The 18,475-nt window shown below is 58.3% G+C and overlaps 7 protein-coding genes across 7 annotated transcripts; 3 read left to right on the top strand and 4 right to left on the bottom strand.

The window, feature by feature from the left end:
• Nucleotides 1-4,495: 4,495 nt before the first annotated feature.
• Nucleotides 4,496-5,524, bottom strand: ACO1O0_005380 (uncharacterized protein; the record flags this gene model as incomplete). The annotated part of the gene is made up of 2 exons (XM_083194802.1): nucleotides 4,496-5,444; nucleotides 5,520-5,524. The coding sequence occupies 2 exons, from the start codon at nucleotides 5,522-5,524 to the stop codon at nucleotides 4,496-4,498; spliced, it is 954 nt and encodes a 317-aa protein (XP_083049715.1).
• A 1,117-nt stretch (nucleotides 5,525-6,641) lies between these two features.
• On the top strand, nucleotides 6,642-7,526 carry ACO1O0_005379 (WW domain binding protein 11-domain-containing protein; the record flags this gene model as incomplete). The annotated part of the gene is made up of 2 exons (XM_083194801.1): nucleotides 6,642-6,714; nucleotides 6,781-7,526. 2 exons carry the CDS (start codon nucleotides 6,642-6,644, stop codon nucleotides 7,524-7,526), a joined length of 819 nt encoding a protein of 272 aa, XP_083049714.1.
• A 700-nt stretch (nucleotides 7,527-8,226) lies between these two features.
• Nucleotides 8,227-9,672, top strand: ACO1O0_005378 (major facilitator superfamily domain-containing protein; the record flags this gene model as incomplete). The annotated part of the gene is made up of 2 exons (XM_083194800.1): nucleotides 8,227-8,695; nucleotides 8,759-9,672. 2 exons carry the CDS (start codon nucleotides 8,227-8,229, stop codon nucleotides 9,670-9,672), a joined length of 1,383 nt encoding a protein of 460 aa, XP_083049713.1.
• A 362-nt stretch (nucleotides 9,673-10,034) lies between these two features.
• CAB2 (phosphopantothenate--cysteine ligase CAB2) lies at nucleotides 10,035-11,237 on the bottom strand (the record flags this gene model as incomplete). Its single annotated transcript, XM_083194799.1, has 1 exon — nucleotides 10,035-11,237. The coding sequence occupies one exon, from the start codon at nucleotides 11,235-11,237 to the stop codon at nucleotides 10,035-10,037; it is 1,203 nt and encodes a 400-aa protein (XP_083049712.1).
• Nucleotides 11,238-12,221: 984 nt separating this feature from the next.
• Nucleotides 12,222-13,987, bottom strand: ACO1O0_005376 (acetyl-coenzyme A transporter 1-domain-containing protein; the record flags this gene model as incomplete). The annotated part of the gene is made up of 2 exons (XM_083194798.1): nucleotides 12,222-12,552; nucleotides 12,612-13,987. The coding sequence occupies 2 exons, from the start codon at nucleotides 13,985-13,987 to the stop codon at nucleotides 12,222-12,224; spliced, it is 1,707 nt and encodes a 568-aa protein (XP_083049711.1).
• Nucleotides 13,988-14,874: 887 nt separating this feature from the next.
• Nucleotides 14,875-15,826, top strand: ACO1O0_005375 (Cenp-O kinetochore centromere component-domain-containing protein; the record flags this gene model as incomplete). The annotated part of the gene is made up of 2 exons (XM_083194797.1): nucleotides 14,875-14,944; nucleotides 15,006-15,826. The coding sequence occupies 2 exons, from the start codon at nucleotides 14,875-14,877 to the stop codon at nucleotides 15,824-15,826; spliced, it is 891 nt and encodes a 296-aa protein (XP_083049710.1).
• A 606-nt stretch (nucleotides 15,827-16,432) lies between these two features.
• ACO1O0_005374 (uncharacterized protein) lies at nucleotides 16,433-17,821 on the bottom strand (the record flags this gene model as incomplete). Its single annotated transcript, XM_083194796.1, has 1 exon — nucleotides 16,433-17,821. The coding sequence occupies one exon, from the start codon at nucleotides 17,819-17,821 to the stop codon at nucleotides 16,433-16,435; it is 1,389 nt and encodes a 462-aa protein (XP_083049709.1).
• Between the last annotated feature and the right edge of the window lie 654 nt (nucleotides 17,822-18,475).

The raw sequence follows: 18,475 nt of genomic DNA, 5'->3' as shown, positions 1-18,475 counted from the left end.
CTGCACGACCATCATTACCATCAGCATCTCCCTCAATCCCAAGCACACTCTGTCGTAGGACAAGTCCGTTCCTACAATGCCACAACACCACAAGGCCGCAACAGCCTCCGACCACCCGACTGAGTTCCAGGCCTGCCCTGTGATTGCGACTAAAAAAAACCCTCAGATCGGTCTAATAAGGCGTAAATGCTCTCCCGCGGCCCACTTGAAGAATATGTCCATGCACGCACTTTACCACTATTCCTCACTACTACTCGTATATTATTGTTTATTACTACTAGTACTTACCTACTGTTATCATGTAGATGCTTGAATTACTCGTACTAGCTTCTGCCAAATCAACAATGCGGATGCCAACAGTGGACGACAACTCGATCGCGCGGGGACCCTGTAGCTTGAATTATCTTCCGATTTACCTTAGGTACTACGGAGTAGTTAGTACCTAGGTAAGAGCATCTGAGCAAGCAGCAGGCAGCCAGCTCGGACAATCGCCGTGCCGAAGCGCCATAACATGCTCCCTTCGTTTTGGGTTGGCAATCCCTCCACCCATCAGCAGAGTTTCACTCCTAGCAGGCGGCCCATACCATGACAGTTATTAAGATGGTGCCGGTGCCCTCTTCATATCTCCCAATTCGTACTCGTACTAGCTCGAAATGCTGTGAGGCGCTACCGGTTGCAAGTACCGGAAACTACAGGAACGACGGACCGATGATAGAAGGAGCGAACTGCCCGACCTCGGAGGCTGTCGCAACCCTCTCTTCAGTCTGCGACAGTTCGGGAAGCAGCCGCCCCAGCAACAGAAGTCCGACGGCGCCTCTCAATCCCATTTCACCGTGATGGCGACGCTTTTCAATCCAACAAACGCCTCTTCTCTTGGCTCTTCCAGCGCCCAATGACAAGGCCTACTCCCTGTCATGGCCACCCGTGCACGGCTGTCTTTTTGGGCTCTTCGTCTCGCATCATGCACGCGAACAAAACTCTGCTCTGGACCCTAAGAAACTCGCTGCTGATCAGTGTACAGCATCCTGCTTTGGACCCTGAAGGGACTCGCTCTTGATTGCCCTGTGCCATCGGAAGTAATGTCGTACTACGCACATGTTCCGTATCGGAGCTGGTCAACAAATAGCAGGCAAGCTCCCGGCACTGGCTGCAGATGCCCCGTGTGGCTGTCTTGGCGCATGCAGCCCCTTCATTCGCTGGTTGGCAGGAGGTAAAGGAGGCTCTTAGTTTCCATTAGGAGAATCTATCAGGTATTTGGCAGCATCAGAAGTGTGAAGGGTCTTGGGGCCCGCCCACCAGGCTCCAGCCGGACACGATGACCCTCCAACGGGGCGAACCAGTGCCACGGCCCACAAGGTCGCCATCGTCCACCACCGCCAAATCAATCCGCCATTTCGGATCAGGGTCCTGGCCAAGAGCTGGGCCGCCAACTTACCAAACCGACCAGCGCGCGACTTGGACAAGCGTCGGGCGCTGTCGTTTGATCCCAAAATCGCCACTCCGAGGTCTCGGAGTCGAAAGCCCGTGTGGACGGCTGGGTGAGATGAAATAATAAGCACCGACACGTCACATTGAAGACCAGCGCGCCGGGAGAACAGACCGAGCACTCGCATGAGCAGGACGTTGACCCCCACACGACAGGCCAATCGAGCCAACGGCAAAAACAGTGTGGCGGCATAGCTAATACTACCCAAGGTCCCAAACACGGCTTCAACCACCATAATAGTAATACCGCTACCGGTTTCACCTCTCTGTCTCAAGCCCCTGTGGGAAACCGATGAGGGAAATCTGTCCCACGCCGTCCCACGCGGGGAACTAAACCTTACGAGTTAAACCGTCAGACCACAACTCGGCGAATTACGACGTCCCGAAATATAATAACACACGCGCTGACCGCTGAACCGAGAACGGGCTTATACTATGGCTCTTACTCCATGGTCCCACCAACTGTGGCCTACGAAGTACGAACCATCATTTCCCCGGCGCTAAATCGCAGCCCAAGGAAAGATCCGGAATACATGTACTCCGTATTATCGTGCCAGGTCGGTCCTCCGACAAGTTCCAACCACCGGACTTCCGACCCCCTTTTTCATCCCTGGCAGCGGAACGGCCGCTCTCCTCCCGATGAAGACCTCTGAATATGCCTTTTCCAGTGGGGTCTACTCCGTAGTCGTAGAGAGCGACAGACGCCGAGCCTCAGCAAACGTTTAACCATATCAATGGGCATTGTTAGGTATTTTATCAGCCTGGTAGCAGAAGATTTGGACGGAGGTTGCTCGGTTCTTCGTCAGCCCCTTGATTACATCCCCTCACTTGTCCGAGGCTAGTTGACGTTTGCAACAACATATACGGACACCGGGCACAGCATGTGGCTAGTCTAAGCTAACGCCAGTCACCCGATGGTGTTGTTGGGGCTCTTTCAAGTTGCTCGAATCTTTCTTATTAATTTCTATTGCTACTAGGGCGCCAACAGCGGGCGCAGCGACGACACAACAGAAAGCCAAGACCCAACGGCGTCATGTTCCAGCCCAGACAAAGCGCTAGCAGGACTAAGCACGGCACCGGGGTTCAGGGTGGTTCCCTTCCTCTGGTTCGTCGAATATCAAGAACGAGGCTCGGACGGCCGAGTCCAACCATGATGGACATACTCGTACCGACGAGGGGCGGCAGAAGGGGGAGAACCCGTGTGTGTCTCCGATCAAAAGATAGAGCGGGAGATGCGGCTACCGTCGTCTTGTTTCATTTGCCAGCACTCGCATGTCTGTCGCCTTGCAGATGAACCGAGATGAGACGACGGGCCAACTGACCATCAGCGAGCTACCTTCACTTGCAGTAGCACCCGCCGTGGGACACAAGCGAGGGTGACAAAATAACGACGACACGGCCCTGACGTCGGGACCATTCCTGGCATGTGATCCACTTTCGTGAGTGGGATGCTTGGCACTTGGCACCACATGGCTCCGGGCGTTGTGGTTCTGATTCGGTCGTGGTCCTGAAACGCTATAGCTTCGTTTTTCTCATTGGCGGCTGCGTCGTCCGCCCGGCTTCCCTCCGCCATCGAGAAGTCGGACCCATCATGAAGACGGACCGCAATGGAGACGGCCATGGCCCATGTTGGTGCCGGGCAACCGGGCTCCCTGCCTTCTCATCTTTGCCGCCCGACATGAACAGGTCTTGACTCCGAGCTCTGCCTTCCATGAGCTCTCCTCCTCAGGTACATACTACTAATAGTATGTACACGAGTAGTCTATGAGTGGGTACGTCCGCCACGGTCCCGTTTCTTATATCCCGATAGCGTCCGGCCACAACAATGTTCCCCGACATGGATCTTCCGGCCGAGATGAACTACCTAGCGCCGGTTCGCGTCGTGCTTGGTGAAGCACTCGCCGACTTCCCTTAACGGTAACTACATAGTAGGCGGGTCTGTGGTGTCCGAAGCGGCGGCTCAATGCACCCTGACGATCACATGCAATAGAGAGCAAATGAAAACCGACGTTGTCATCAGTTTGACATTGTTTATTACGCTAACGAAAGCCTCACAGCGTCGCAGTACTACATGTACGTACCATGTATTAATAGTGCGTAGATCTCGCAGGTTTAGCGGTGGGTCTTCCAGCTCTGCAGCGACATGCCAACGGCGACTGGGCGTTAGTACTATGAATCTCAATAGCAGGTTGTTTGCAGCCATACTGGTCTCTGCTTGGGGATACGTAGTCGGTGGTCAAAGACATATTTTAGCCATGATGGGACTTGTATAATCAGCAAGTTCCAGCATCCCTACATAGGTATCTGTGACGAGAAATCTTTGTCTTAATAAATACTTGTATATAGCACTTTCCACCATACGAAGGAAGCTCTTCTATCATCGTCGATAGCCATGGTTATTATGTACGCCTAGTAAAGACGTAAGCAGCCAGCCACCCGTCGTAACACTCTCTGTGTAGTGTATGCCAGCATAGCCATCTTACTCCGAGGGTTGGGCGATGTAGTCTAGACGAACGAGGTCTAGAGAGTTATGATATTTAGGAGGTTATTGATCATACCTGCTTATGATGCTTCAGTATGTCACATTTGTTAGAGGGGATGGGTAGTATAGTGGGATTAGAATTCAAAGGCTATATTTTCTATATTGTATGCTGTACGGCCAAGTCCACAGAAGGCGCTTGGCCGGTACCTAACGGTCGATGGAACATGAAAGAAGTAATGGTGAGGCCACTTCAATATTCGGTCTGGTTAAAATACCAGATTAACATGACTAATGTATACTAATATAATGAGAAAAAGGCTAAGACCGGAACACCAAGTAACGATATCGTCCGCCTTTTTTTTTTTTTGGCTGACCTGTCCATGCAATAGTTAAACACCGTCTTCTCGTTTATGCCACATTGCTCCTAAATGTCACTAACGCCTTTTGGGTACCGACCCGATCCAACTCCGTGCATGGGCTAAGACGTCAAACCCTCGGTTTCTTCTTCGGAAGGTCTCCTTTATCGTTTTAAATCATACCCCCAGGACGGCGTCCCGTCCACTCACGATCCTCCTCGATGGTCCAATCCCCCTTGACATGGGGGGACGGCGGACTCGGTATTTGAGTTTCGAACCCAGCTATACCGGAATGATAGTAACGCGGCATGACGGGTGTGGTCAGGTCGCATCCTTGAAGGGGGGACACCATCCGTTTTGCCGACTGGACCATTGGCGTCTCGGGGCTGGGCTCGAACTGGGCCGGGTCGGGGTCGCACATGGTGTCACGGAGGAGCTGCCGCCCCAGCGTGCTCATCGACCACCGCGAGGGGTCCCCGGGCTTGATGCGCATCGGTACGGGCGCCGCCGTACTCGTGTTCCTCATGCCCTCATCGCTGCCGCAGAGCTCCATCGGCTGGGTCTTGAGTCTGGGGAGCGGCACGGGGGGCCGCCACAGGGCGTCGGGCGGGTTGTGGCTCCCGCGAGGCGCCTCTGCCTCCGGGGTCTCCGGGGCTCTGAAGTCGGTTGAGAGCGCCGGGGCTTCGATGCTCGATCCCCAAGCGGATTCTGTTCTCCGCTCTGTCGCCTGGGAGGTCGGTGCCGAACCAGCCTTGGTGGTTCCAGTTCGCGCATGGAAGATTCGTGCCAGACTAACGGTCGATTTCCTCATCCGTGATAGTAATCCCTCCGTATTCGAACTCGGCGGCTCGACCTCCTCCTCCTTGTGACCGAAATCAACCCGGAGCGACGAGAAGCTCGCCCTACCCCCTCGATGTACCCGGCCGGAGGGTTTCTTGGCTGTTTCGGCCCCCGAAGGACGCCCTAATTGAACCAGCTTCCGCTTGTATAAGTGGATGGCAAGAAACAAGAGGACGAGGATGAGGACACCCACGGCAACGGTCGTGCCAACCACTGCCGCGGCGATGTAGTCTGTTTGCGAGCGTCTGGCCAGTGATGTGGCTTGTATCTGGCTAAGACTTCTATGTAGGATAGGCTGAGCTGTAGTCAACGACACACCCGTCGCAGCGAGAAGCCCAGATGAGAGACGCATCGACAACATGGCTATGACTATGACAATGACAGGTAGTAAAAGTAAAGAAGCGTCGTCTACCTGGAGGACATTTCCTCGACGTCTTGGACAAAAGCAAGGTGGAGAGAACAGCCCATCTTGGACTCGAGGGGGCGGCGAGCACTCGCTCTAAAAAACCGATGTTTGGGGCCTATAAAGGGAGAAGGCTGTGAACAAAGATAGACTCATTCATGACACTGACAACAGACATATTTCGGGCACGCCCGTCTGGGAAATCATGATGAGGTGCAGCTACCACTAGGTGCCGCCCACTGCAACAGTGCGCGTTGGTGCACAGAGGCATAAGAGGCACAAGAGGCACAGAGGTGCGCCAGAAGTGCGCCAGAGGTGCAGAGGTGGGAGAGGGAGGCTTAGACGCGAGGGCGCCACAAATAGGGCGCTTGCTATTCTTGGGCGTGTTGGCTGGTCCAGGCTCAGTGCAGGCTGTCCACGGGTTCCTGCGAATGAAAAAAAAAATAGAACTATGGCGCAAGTATTATTAGAAGAGCAAACAGCTGGAGTCCTCTGCGCTGCAGCCAACAGCGCAAGAATCACTGCAGTCAGCAGAGAGGGACGCGAAAGGAAGGGAAAGAGGGAGAGGGAAGGCGGGAGAACGGAGAGCAGAACAAGAGATGCTCTTTATAGCTCGATAGCCCGAAATAGGAATTGATAAAGACCTGTGTCCGGAGTCTAGGATCAGAAGGTACGGATGGGGAGGCACTGGAAGATAAAGGAAGATACGAGGCTAGGCGCGCCCGCAAGCCTACTATGTACGTGCACCTTATCTGCAGAGGCAGGAAGCGCAAATGATGGCGATCCCAAGTTCCCTTGTAACTCTAGTGAAGCAGTGGCTGGTGTGGGGCGCTGGAGAGGTGCTGCCACCTGGCGTCCCCATCTGCTTAGTCATCGAATCGTGGCCGTGTGTCCCACTTTCCGGGGCGCGTACCACAAGCTTCCACGGCTCGGATTCTCGCTGCTTCTTGGACTTCGCTGCGCTAGAATAACCACATGTCCATCGCAGAAGACGAGACTTTCCTGCTCCAAATTTACCTTGACCGAATCTCCTCGGCACCGAAGGAACAAGGACCATAACGAAAGAGGCACCGAAATGCCCAAGGAGCGAAATTACAATCCTGTTCAGGCCCAGCGCAAGGCCGACAAGGCCAAGGCCATCAAGAAAGGTGCGCCTTCGCGCAGCTTTTACCAACCACCGCGGCACCCCGACTCATTCTAACCACATCTCACAGGCAAGGCCGAAGCGCAGGGACGCCGAAATGAGAAGCTAGCCCGCAAGAATCCCGACCGACTGCAGAAGCAGATTGACGACCTGAAAGCCATCACCACCAACGGCGGCAAGCTCAGCAAGAATGAGGAGCAGACTCTCGGCGCCCTAGAGCAGGAGCTGAGGTCTGTCAAGAAGGCCCGTGAGGCACTGGGGGATCAGGCGCCCTCCGTTGGTCGAGGATGGAACAGGGACCGGGACCACGACTCCAGACACGGCGTGCTCGGCAAGAGGCGCCGGGGATCCGACGCGTCGACGAGTGAGGAGGACATACCCGACGATGTACAAAAAATCCCCATGCCCCGAGACACCCCGCCACCGATCCCCAAGGACGTGATGGACAAGTGGTACGCCAAGCGACGTGCACGGAGGGACGCAGATAGGGCGGCGAACGGGCAGGACACGGCAGGGGAGACTAAGAAGCAAGCGACACCGATTGTTGAGTCCAAGACGGTATACTCGGCAGAGCCGGTGCGCCGAGATCTCCAAAAGGAGGCCGTGGCAGCATTTGTGCCTTCGGCTGTGCAGTTGAAGATGGCCAAGGGCAAAGGACAGGGCGGGTTAATGGAGCCGGAGGAGGCAGACAGGCTGGAGCGTGAAGGCTATCTGAAAACGAGCGGTGACCATGGCGGCACAGAGGCGAGGTCTCCGTCTGCTTCGGCTCCCAGTCGGACAGTGACTATGGAGGAGGTGGACGACGAAGAAGGTTGAGACAGTCAACGGCCAAGCATTTATGCCTAAACTTGCCTATTTTGGGCAAAAGAGGACAAGCCTGACATATCGGTGAGAGTCTCTGGGTTGGCCATTGGCTCTTTTGGGGTCGCCGTGTCACGGTGGAGAACAACGGCCGGAAGCACGCCACGGCCAGGAGCCCAGGACGCAACCGGCACCCGCCGGCCAAGAAGCAGCGAGCGCTGCACTGCATCTGATCCTGCATGGATTGCGCATGACATCGGCAGCGGCGTGATCCCCGACTCGGCCTCGGCTCTCGAATCGTCCCCCAGGTTGCAACGGTCCGGGCCTCGTCAATCCGACCAGGTGGAGGCTGCCCAGGATGGGGGGAGCTAAATGAGCAAATCATGGGTTTTGATGACACCAGACGGCAAAAACCCCCAAAGCAACCTGGAACCTTGGAAGTCAAAGGTTTTTTTTTCCCCCGGGAGCGCCCCCGCTTCGAAAGCGGGCTTTCTCCGCTGGGTTGAATAACCTTTTTATCTAGCAGCATCTCCATACTTTTGTTCGCGGAGTCAATCTCTCTCCCACACCTTCTTGTCTCGTCTCATTGTCGTCGGTGACGCTTCGTGGTGCTTGTGATGCTCGTGACAGTGCCGTGCATTCGCCCTCACCTTACATACTCGTAAGTGCACTCGCTCACCGCACGCATTTTTATTTTTTTTCAGGCAAATCAGATATGGACTGTCACCAGGTCACCTCGAGGGCTCTGCACGATGGCCCGGACGATGTGATCCAGGTCGACGACCACCAACCCCAGGACAGCAACCACCACCAGGATGGCGAGGGCAAGACGGCCCACAACCTCGAGAAGCGGCCTACTAATGTGTCGTCGGCGTCGTACGAGGAGACGTACCCGGAGGGCGGGCTGAAGGCATGGACCGTCGTTGCGGGATCTTGGTTCGTCCTCTTCGCGTCGCTGGGCCTGATGAACACCATCGCCCTCTTCCAGGCCTACATCCTCACCAACCAGCTCAAGGGCTACAGCGAGGGCACCGTCGGCTGGATCTTCTCCATCTACACCTTCCTGGCCTTCTTCTGCGGCGTCTACATTGGTCCCGTGTTTGACAAGTACGGCCCTCGATGGCTGGTCCTTGCGGGCTCCATCCTGACTGTTGGCGGCATGATATTCCTGAGCTTCTGCACCGGTAGGGTTTTTTTTTCACACCGTGTTTTTGTTGTCAGTGTTTGCTAACGGCCGCCCTCCCCAGAGCTCTGGCAGTTCATCGTGGCCTTTGGTATCCTGTGCGGCACGGGCACGTCGCTCCTCTTCACGCCCAGCATCGCCTCGGTGGGCCATTGGTTCAAGGCGAGACGGGGCTTCGCGACGGGCATCGCCAGCACGGCGGGCGGGCTGGGCGGCGTCATCTACCCGCTGATGCAGACGTCGCTCATGGACCGCATCGGCTTCGGGTGGACGACGCGCTGCGTGGCCCTCATCTGCCTGTGCTGCTCCGCCGTGGGCATCCTGCTCGTCCAGTCGCGCCTCCCGCCAGCCAAGGACGCCACCGCGCACCCGGACCTGCGCATCCTTCGCAAGACGCCCTTCCTGCTCACCACCATCGGGCTCTTCCTCCTCGAGTTCTCCCTCTTCATCCCCGTCAGCTACATCTCCACCTACGCCATGCACCAGGGCTTCGACGAGCGCTTCTCGTACCACCTGCTGCCCATCATGAACGCGGGCTCCGTCGTGGGCCGCGCCCTGCCCGGCTACTACGCCGACGTGGTCGGCCCGTTCAACACGTGCATCGGGTCCGTGGTGCTCTCCATCGCGGCGTGCCTGTGCGTGTGGCTGCCGTCGGGCCACACGACGGCGGGCGTGGTCATCTTCGCCGTCATGTTCGGCTTCGCGTCCGGGACCAGCATCGCCATCGCGCCCGTGTGCTGCGGCCGCCTGTGCAAGACGCAGGAGTACGGCCGGTACTACGCCACCATGTACACGGTCGTCTCGTTCGCGTGCCTGATCGGCATCCCCATCGGCGGCAGCCTCGTCCGCTACTACGACGGCGAGTACGACGGGCTCATCATCTTCACGGGCGTCGTCTACGTCGGGTCGCTCTTCTTCTTCCTCTGGGCCAAGGCCTCGGCGCTGGGGTGGAAGAAGTGGTGGCTGGCCGCCTACTGATAGGGGCCGGCTCGGCTGGCAGGACTTGGTTTGAAAAAGGCAACCATAGAAAAAGGGGGAAGAAGAGAAAGGTGGGCTTGGAGGGTTTGAGTACTGGTAGGTAATGGCTTTTAAAACACTTTGGGGGTCCGGGATGGGAGGGTTGGTGGTACTAATACAGGGCCGGACAACACAGGGACCCTCTACATGTGCATAGGTATGGCGTTTATAGATGAAAATAAAAGTGATTTTTTATAGAAAATCTAGCTTGAGTTGATGGCTGTTTAAACTTGATGTAATTTGTATTATATATATGAGTGTGTGTGTGTGTGTGTGTGTGTGTGTGTGTGTCTAGGTGTATAGGCTTTGTGTATCATGTTCTTCTACGTCTGCTTAGGCGACGGGTTCTGTATATGCAAATCGTGCAGCTCCTTCACGGCGGGTATAATCAGGGCCTCGATCTCCATGACGGGCTCCTCCCGAGGCACCTCGCCGGCCTGGAGGGCGCTGACCTCCTGGGGGGACCACTCGCCGGCGCGCTTGGGGACGCGCAGCCAGTGGTCGTCGCGGCCGGGGCTCACGAAGACGACCTCCCACTTGCGGGTGGGCAGCAGGTTGCCGATGACGAGGTGGTGCTGGTAGCGACGCAGGCTGTGGCGGGCCTTGTGGACGAGGATGGAGGGGTCCGTCTCGAGCTTGTAGGAGGCGATCATGCCCTCGGGGGCCCAGCCGTCGACGAGGTTCTTGAGGAACTTGGGCACGGGGTCGAGGTCGATGACCAGGCGCTTGGAGCGGGCGACGCGCGGGGTGGCGTCGAAGTTGTCAAATTCCTCCTCGTTGTCGCCGCTGGCGTTGCCGTTGTTGCCGCTGGGGCTGGGGCTGGGGCTGGGGCTGGCATTGGTGTTGGCATTGGTGTTGGCATTGGTGTTGCTGTGGCTGTTGCTGCTGGGCCTGGGGCTGGCGTTGCGCGGCTCGGCGGCGTCGGTGGACTGGATCTTGTGCTCGGCCATGCGGTCGGGGGGCACGAAGAAGTCGGAGACGGCAGCGGCCAGGTACAGCAGCCCCGTGCGGCCGAGGGGCGCCATGAGGCGCGAGAGGGCGCGCAGCTCGTGGAGGTAGTCGCCGATGGTGACGAAGGGGATGGTGAGGAGGAGGTTGTCGTCGCGGGCGCGGCGGTAGGAGTGCAGGACGGCGGTCATGGCATCGCGGACGCGGGCGCAGGGCCTCAGACTGCCGGCACCATCCTCCTCGAGGAAGTCGAGGAAGCCGCCGGTGGTGGCGTGGGAGTAGTGGCGGGCATAGGGGACCAGGCTGAACTCGCGGTGCAGGAAGATGACGGCGTAGCCGGCGTCCAGGAAGTACTCGGCGCTGGTGGCGCCACGGGTGCCGGCACTGAAGTTGTCGATGAAGCGCACCGTCTGCTTCTCCAGGGGCACGGTGGTGCCGCCAGATGTGATGAGGACCACGCGGCGGTTTGAGGCAGCGTGGGCGTCGATGAAGGACCGCGCCTGGGCGACGTGGGCATCGAGGAGGCGCGGGGGAGGGTTGGTGGAGAAGTAGGCGTGCTCCTCGTCGGAGGGCGACATGGTGGTGGTGGTGGGTGGAGGAGGAGAGTCGCTGTCGGTGGTGGTGAAAGAGGTCGAGGACGACGAGGATGTGTCCCAGTCAGGGGCAGAGGACGAGGCAGGCGACGACGAGGACGACGAGGACGACGAGGACGATAATGAGAGAGAGGGCGGATGTGAGGACGACGAGAGTGCAAAGGAGAGGGAGAGCGCCATTTTGGCCTCGTGCGTGGTCCTGGTTTTCTGTGCGGGAATCGGATCATGGACGAGCTGTGCTCACAACTACGAAGCAGCTCCTGTCCCGGGCGCAACTGGCGATGCTACTCGTACATGCCATGTTGTACTGCAACGTTCGCACGGGCGGAGGGAGGCCGTCTCTTTATCAAAACCAGCCATCTGCGCCAATCCCTCCATCTCCGCTCTCTCCCCGGACCTCCGGAAGTGTCCCCAGGGCGGATGGCTGCGGATGGAGTCGTCGGCGCGATGAATCATGATTGCATCCCTCGGCACGATGCGACGCCACGGCTGGACGGCTCGACGGGTGGATGCCAGAGTCCAAAGATGCCGAATTGGGGCCCCACTGGCTGCCCGCAGACCTCGGCGCATTTCTCCATTGTCCATATCACTGTAATTGAAACGCGGTACTATGTAATATTGCCCATTGTCGTCTCAAGGTCGTCGTCGGTGCATGCCACCATCATCTCCCCCCCCAGCAATCCCAGTCATCCCAGGCCGACCGAGGGGCCCCGTAACGCCGAATGCGGGGCTTTTCTCGGAGAGTCGGAGCTGCCCTGCACCGACGAATCCCGGCCGACGGCCCGCAGGTACTCCTCTCTGTACTACTGGGTACTAATAGTAGTAGGCTCATGCAATTCGATAGTATTCCAGTCTCCAGTCTATTGTTCCTCATGGCGACATGTATGCTATCGTATATGTCCATCATCCTCCACATCACATTCTCCAACCCGCCCCTCTGCCCCCTCTGCCCTCTCTCCCCTCCCGTCCCTATTTCGACCCTGCCAGCCGCCATGCCCTCAGCGGCAGGCTCTGCAGGTGCATCACCTTGGGCCGGATGTACCACAGGAATGTCACCGCTCCAAACACCACGCACAGCATGTTCACCGCGTAGTACCCATCCCGCAGCATCTCGCACGTGCCTCCGCCAGCCTCGCACCTCTCCTTCTCCGCCTGCAGCGCGCACGAGAACGGCTCCGTCACCAGCGCTCCCTTGAGACCCGTCGCGTCAGAGCTCCCGGGGTGGCACGTCGCAACCGTCAACGAATCCACCAGCTTCAGCACAAAGTACTTGGGGAACGTCCCTCCGAGATTCGAGACACTGCTTCCGCGTTAGCCCGCACGTACATCGTACCATCTTGGCCATCATTTCAAACTTACGTCGCGAGCAGAGTCATGTACGTTCCACCAATCACGGGATCCGAGACTTTTGCGTGGAAGGCAGAGACCGCCACAAACATGACCGTGTTGGTGAATGTCGAGAAGACGTGCTCGAAAATCACCACGATGAGATACCACGGCGTCACACCCTGCACCGGGAACATGGCGACCATCACCTGTGCCAGGATGGCTGCCGCCAGCCGCCCGACGAAGCCCCAGCACCACACCCGCATCGGCGTGTACTTCTGTGACCACATGCCCGCGTAGTACCCCAGCCCAATCTCGAACGGAAAGTCGATCAGCACCGTCAGCGCCATGTTGTCCTTGCCAAAGCCCTTGTCCAGCAGCTTGAGGTTCGTCACCCCGTCGTTGGCCTGGAATCCGATCTTGGCGATGAGGTGCACGATGAGGATCGCCTGCACGTTCTTCAGCTTGAGGATGCCCCACATGATGCGGTACACATCCCACACCCCGTCCTCGTTTCGTGACTTGTCCTCGCGCTTGAGCAGGCCCAGGCCGATGGTGATGGCAATGTACGCCCAGCCCCAGAAGGTCAGGTACCCGCCCAGGGACACCAGGCCCTCGTCCGACGGCACCGCCCGGAACCACTTGTTGGCAAAGTCCGAGGCGTTGAGCGCCAGGAAGACCGTGTACGACATGAAGTGCCCCGCCGTCAGCCCGACCGTCTGCGCCGTCGACGCATACGAGACGTTGCCCGGCGTCAGCAGCGTGAGCGCCCAGCCGTCCACGGCAATGTCCTGCGTCGCGCACATGAGGACCAGGAAGAACCACCACAGCATAAAGCTCCACACCGTAGGGCCGCCCGGCTTGCCCGTCGTCTCCATCATCTTCTCCACGCTCGAGCCGAGCCACAGCATCCCGAAGCCCGACATGAACTGGATCGGGACGATCCACGTCTTCCGCCGGCCCATCTTCGGGCTCCACACCGCGTCCACAAAGGGACTCCAAAGCAGCTTCAACGAGTACGGATATGAGGCCAGGCTGAAGGTGCCAATCTCGCCATACGACAGGTGGTTCTTAAGCAGAAACGGCACCGAGCCCATGGCAAGACCCATAGGAATACCCTGCAAGAAGTACAGCATGACCAGCAGGAGGAAGTTCCGCTGGTCTTGGACAGGCAGGTCAAAGAACCCGATGTCGTCGTTCGACCCGTGGTCCTTCTTGGGAGGCTCCTCGTCGAGGGAGAAGTCCTCCCGGGACATGAAGTTGTTGGCGACATTGTCCGCGCCCGGGTTGGCGCTCTTGCGCCGCATCTCAACGCCGCTACTCATGGTGCCGTTGGCCTCCCCCTTGAGCGACGCCGAAGGCGCTCGGTCGGACTTGGGGGATTGTTTGCGTCGGCTTCGGGTCCCCATCGGCGAACTGTTGAGAATTGTTGTGAAAAAGCAAGGCTAATCGCCGTGCGAATTGTTATAGAGAAAGAGAGAAAGAGAGAAAGAGAGAGAAAGGTTCGGTGATTCGAGTTTTGAAAATCGGCCTCGTAGCAGCGTTCGAGTTCAGGGAGCGTATATCTCGCGTTCGAGTTGGTAGGGTTGGTTTGAGTGTATGTAGTCGCGTTGGTGACAGCCTTGTGGCAGAGAGCGATGTCGCAACAGGTTTCAACAAAAAGGGAAGGACAACGATAGAACTCGGTGGGTTTATCTTCAGAAAATTACGCCGTCCGTTGATGTGAGGACGTGGCTTGACGCGCGATAGCTGTTGGGGGGCGAAGGAGGCGCGAAGCAACCGTGGCCTTAAGAGGCAAGACGGACCCGACCAAACGTTTTTTATGACAAAACCCCCGGGGGGGTGTGAACGAGGGGCTAACCGTGAATGGTCGAGGAGATGATAAATAAAAGGAAGCAAGAAAAGCTACAAGTATGTGTACAGACAAAGCGACTCCATCCGGCAGCAGTCCAGCGTGACCCAGCGTAGGGTCGATGGCTTTTGTCGGCTGGTCGTCGATGAAGATTCCGAGCGACAAGCCGAGTCAGGAGTACGACGAGTACTACAAGGACCCTGAAGCTTGGGGGACTCCCAACGGCCGCCGGTGCCCGTGCCACTTCTGGACTCATTACTAAGCAACATCCCACCCAAGGGGCCCACCCAACGCGCCCACTAAACACGTCCTGTCACAACGCACCGCCACATCGGCGTCAGAAGTACACCGCGAGCCACAGCGCGTCATTCTCCCCAGGCCAAAGGTTGTTTGTTGACATTGACACTGCTGTCCACAGCTCGGCCCTCTGCGCACATCGCAACCATGGCCGCCGAGAAGCGCGCAGCAGAGGCAGAACAACTAGATGAAGATATTGCCTCACTGAAGGCCCAGGGTCAGTCTTCTCGCACATCCTCCACCACCGCGCCTGGCGCAATATTGACAACTCCCCACAGTTGCCGCCGTTCAGAAACAACTCCAGATCGAAACCTCGACAATCATCTCCTCCAAACCCGGACAGAAACTCATCAAGTCCGCCGCGTCATCTGCCGCCCGATCACGCACATGGAGGTCCCCAGCATCCCAAACCAGGCTCCTCAGCCAGGCTGAGCGGCAGGAAGCCCACATCCAGCAATGCTTCTACCGCATCTGCACGCCCGTCACGGCATTCAAGGTCCGCGACCCGGACCCCAACGCCGTCGACGGCGGCCACGTCCTCGGCCTGCGCTTCGAGGTCATGCTCCGCGGCCAGTTCCTCAAACCCTACTACGTCATGCTCAACCGGCCCTACGCCAACTCGACGCACCTGCGCATCCACCGCCACACCCTGCCGCCCGCCGTGCCGCTCACCGGGCTCTCCGCGCGTCACCTACCCCCACCATCGACGAGTCCTGAGGGCGACGGCCCGCCCAGGCAGCAGGACCTCGACCGGTTGGTCAGGGCGCTGCGGCGGGAGATTGTGCGGTACCACAACCGCATGGGCGTGTCGGCGGACCTGAGGCGGGGGATGGGTCTGCATCTGGCAAGGGAGGAGGAGGAACTGGGGCCCAACGACATTGTCGAGGTTGGCATTGCGGATATCGAGGCCAAGCAGATCACGCTCACCTGGGCGGACGAGCGGAGCGGGCGGCTGGTCATGGACGACGATGGGAAGGTGGTCAAGCTGGTGGTCTGCGGGGACCAGGGCCGTGACTGGGAGACGGCAAGGGAACTGCGCGGGGGAAACAATCGCATTGAGGATGTCGTAAAGCAGCTTCAGGAATATGCGGCGGGTTGAACACGCGACACCAAAGCATGAGGACGACAGAATCACGCAAGGATCGCTCGAGAATCGAGACCAGTCCGAAACTTTACTGATTCCCCAAGGGGTACGCCCAAGCTTACTGGAAGGGACTATCGCAGTATTTAATATGCCGAAGTTTACAGAGAGGGCCATCCGACACTCCGCAGCACAAATTCCGACCAAGGTCGAAGCTCACGGGTTGGCAAAGTATATGGGCACGGGAGATCAAGATCGAGATCGAAACAAAGGTATGTATATCAAAAGCATCACGGAGACCCAAATCTAACTCAGATGACCATAGACGGGAAATAGACAGTGGGATGAGGGAGCCAATCGGAATTAAAGCAACTCGACTAGGGGTGCGAGGACACCGAAATATATGCGCCGAACTAGAAGTACCCATGCGTATTTACGCCGCGTTCCCAAATCATTCCCGCATTGCTATGAATCTCCCCTTAGTCAAGACGAACCGCTCTCGCTCTGTTTTTCCAAGTTTGCTAACCAATCGCTTTCGGACTGTGACAACTCCTTTCCATCCCCTATAATGCAGTCGCTCGAGGTTTTAAAACACTTAACATGCCATGCACTTGAGCATGCCGCTTACAGAAGGGCGGCAGCGGCGAAGGCAGCGAAGGCCAGGAAGCCCATGCCCTGAGTGGTCTGGGCAGCGCCGCCGGTGGGGACGGGAGCAGGAGGCATGGTGCTGTTGCTGGGCACGCCAGGCGAGCCGGGGCCGGAGGGGCACTCAGGTCCGGGGCACTGGGGAGCAGGGGACTCGGGCTCCTCAGGGCACTCGGGGCCGGGGCACTCGGGGGCGGGAGTCTCGGGCTCCTCGGGGCACTGAGGGCCAGGGCACTCGGGAGCGGGAGTCTCGGGCTTCTCGGGGTTCTCCGGGCACTGAGGACCGGGGCACTCGGGGGCAGGGGTCTCAGGCTCCTCGGGAGCAGGGGTCTGGGGCTTTCCGGGGCATTGAGGGCCGGGGCACTCAGGGGCCGGGTGGCTGGGGTGGACGGTGGTCTGGGGAGCCGGGTTGGGGTGCACAGAGGTGGTCAGAGTCGAGGGAGGGGGGCAAGAAGTGGTGGCCGGAGCAGGCGCAGCGGGGGTCTCGGTGGCGGTAGACCCAGGCTCGCCAGGGCACTGAGGGCCGGGGCACTCCGGGGCAGGAGTCGGGTCAACGGGAGCCGGGCAGATGGTGGTGTAGGCGGGGACGGTGACGGTGGTCATGACGGTGCTGCCACCGGCAGGGCAGTCGACAACCTCGGGGGCGCAGGAGATGATGGTGGTGGTCTGGGTGGCAGTGACAGTGCTGGTGGACCAGGTGTAGGCCTCAGCCTGCTCCTGCTTCTTGCCCTCCGTGGTAGGGTGGACCCAGTGCCACTCGCTGCTGTCGACGTCGTCGCAGGTATCAATGATGACATCGTGGGGAGGGTGCCAGACGTCGCTGCACTTGGCACAGGGCTCAACGGTGGGGCGGACACCGAGACGGTCGAGGTCGACCTCGATGCCGACGGGCAGGTTGATGCTGGCGCCGAGGTCCAGGTCAACCAACCCACCGAGGCCCAGGTCGACGCCCTTGTTGACGTCCAGGTCAGCCCCCGCGCCGAGGCCCAGGTCCAAGTTCAGGTCTGCATCCGCGTCGAGATCCGCGTCGAGATCCAGGTCAGCGCCGGCACCGAGATCGAGGTCGGCGTCCGCATCGACATCGAGGTCAGCGTCCGCACCAAGATCCAGATCCAGGTCGGCATCCGCATCGAGGTCCACATGGGAGCTCCCGTGGTGGCCCACATGCGCCCCGGCATTGAGGTCCACGTTGGCACCGGCGTTGATGCCAACGTTGGCCTGCCCGTCGATGTCAGCGTGGGTATGCTTGTTGACGTCCACGTTGGCGCCGGCGCTGAGGCCCACATTCGCGTCCACGTCGACGTGGGTGTCGTGGAGGGCCTCGGCCGAGGCGACCATGATGGCCATGGCAACAGTGGTGTACTTCATTTTGGCTTTTTTTGGTAGTGCTGCGAAGATAGAAAGCGAGTGACTGTAGTTGGAGCTAGGGCTAAAAAAAGAAAGGAGGGGAGGCCAAAGGACGAAGGCGTTGAAACTTGAGACTGCTGCGATGCTGAGGAGTGGAGGGGATGACAAGCTGAGAAGGCCGATTCTTATACACCAGTGCCATCCTCAAGAGGACGGTAAGATAGATGGGCCCTGGCTCGGGTTCTGCCGTTCTTGCACTGGTCGACCCCGGACTTGACTCAAGGCAAGATGAGTAGGAGAGACATAGGAGAGGACTAATACTACATGGCAGTATCAATCCAAGCTCCAACCTGCAATCCCGCCTCCAAAGGCCCCAGTTACGGTTCACGTAACACAGTACGGTTCGTCCCTCGCAGGCCTGTTATTAGAAACTGTCGCAGCTATGCAGCAACCGCCCCATCAACATGCTATCAATGTTACATTGACAGAGGGTCTAATAAGGTGTTGTAAATCAGGGGCGGCAGGGAGAGCACTTGGCACTTGTGACGGCGAGGCACTGGTGGACAGTGTTGTTATGTCTTTATGGCTAAGCTGCACATACTATTATGTACGTGTAGTATGGAGGATGTCGCATAATTGCTTTTGTCCGGAGCCAGATCTGGTGCAAGGTCGCGC

This window comes from Amphichorda felina, assembly GCF_050947745.1.
Source record: "Amphichorda felina strain 45539 chromosome Unknown scaffold_5, whole genome shotgun sequence".
Classification (NCBI taxonomy): Eukaryota; Fungi; Ascomycota; class Sordariomycetes; order Hypocreales; family Bionectriaceae; genus Amphichorda; species Amphichorda felina.
This window is presented reverse-complemented; position numbering and strand designations above follow the sequence as displayed.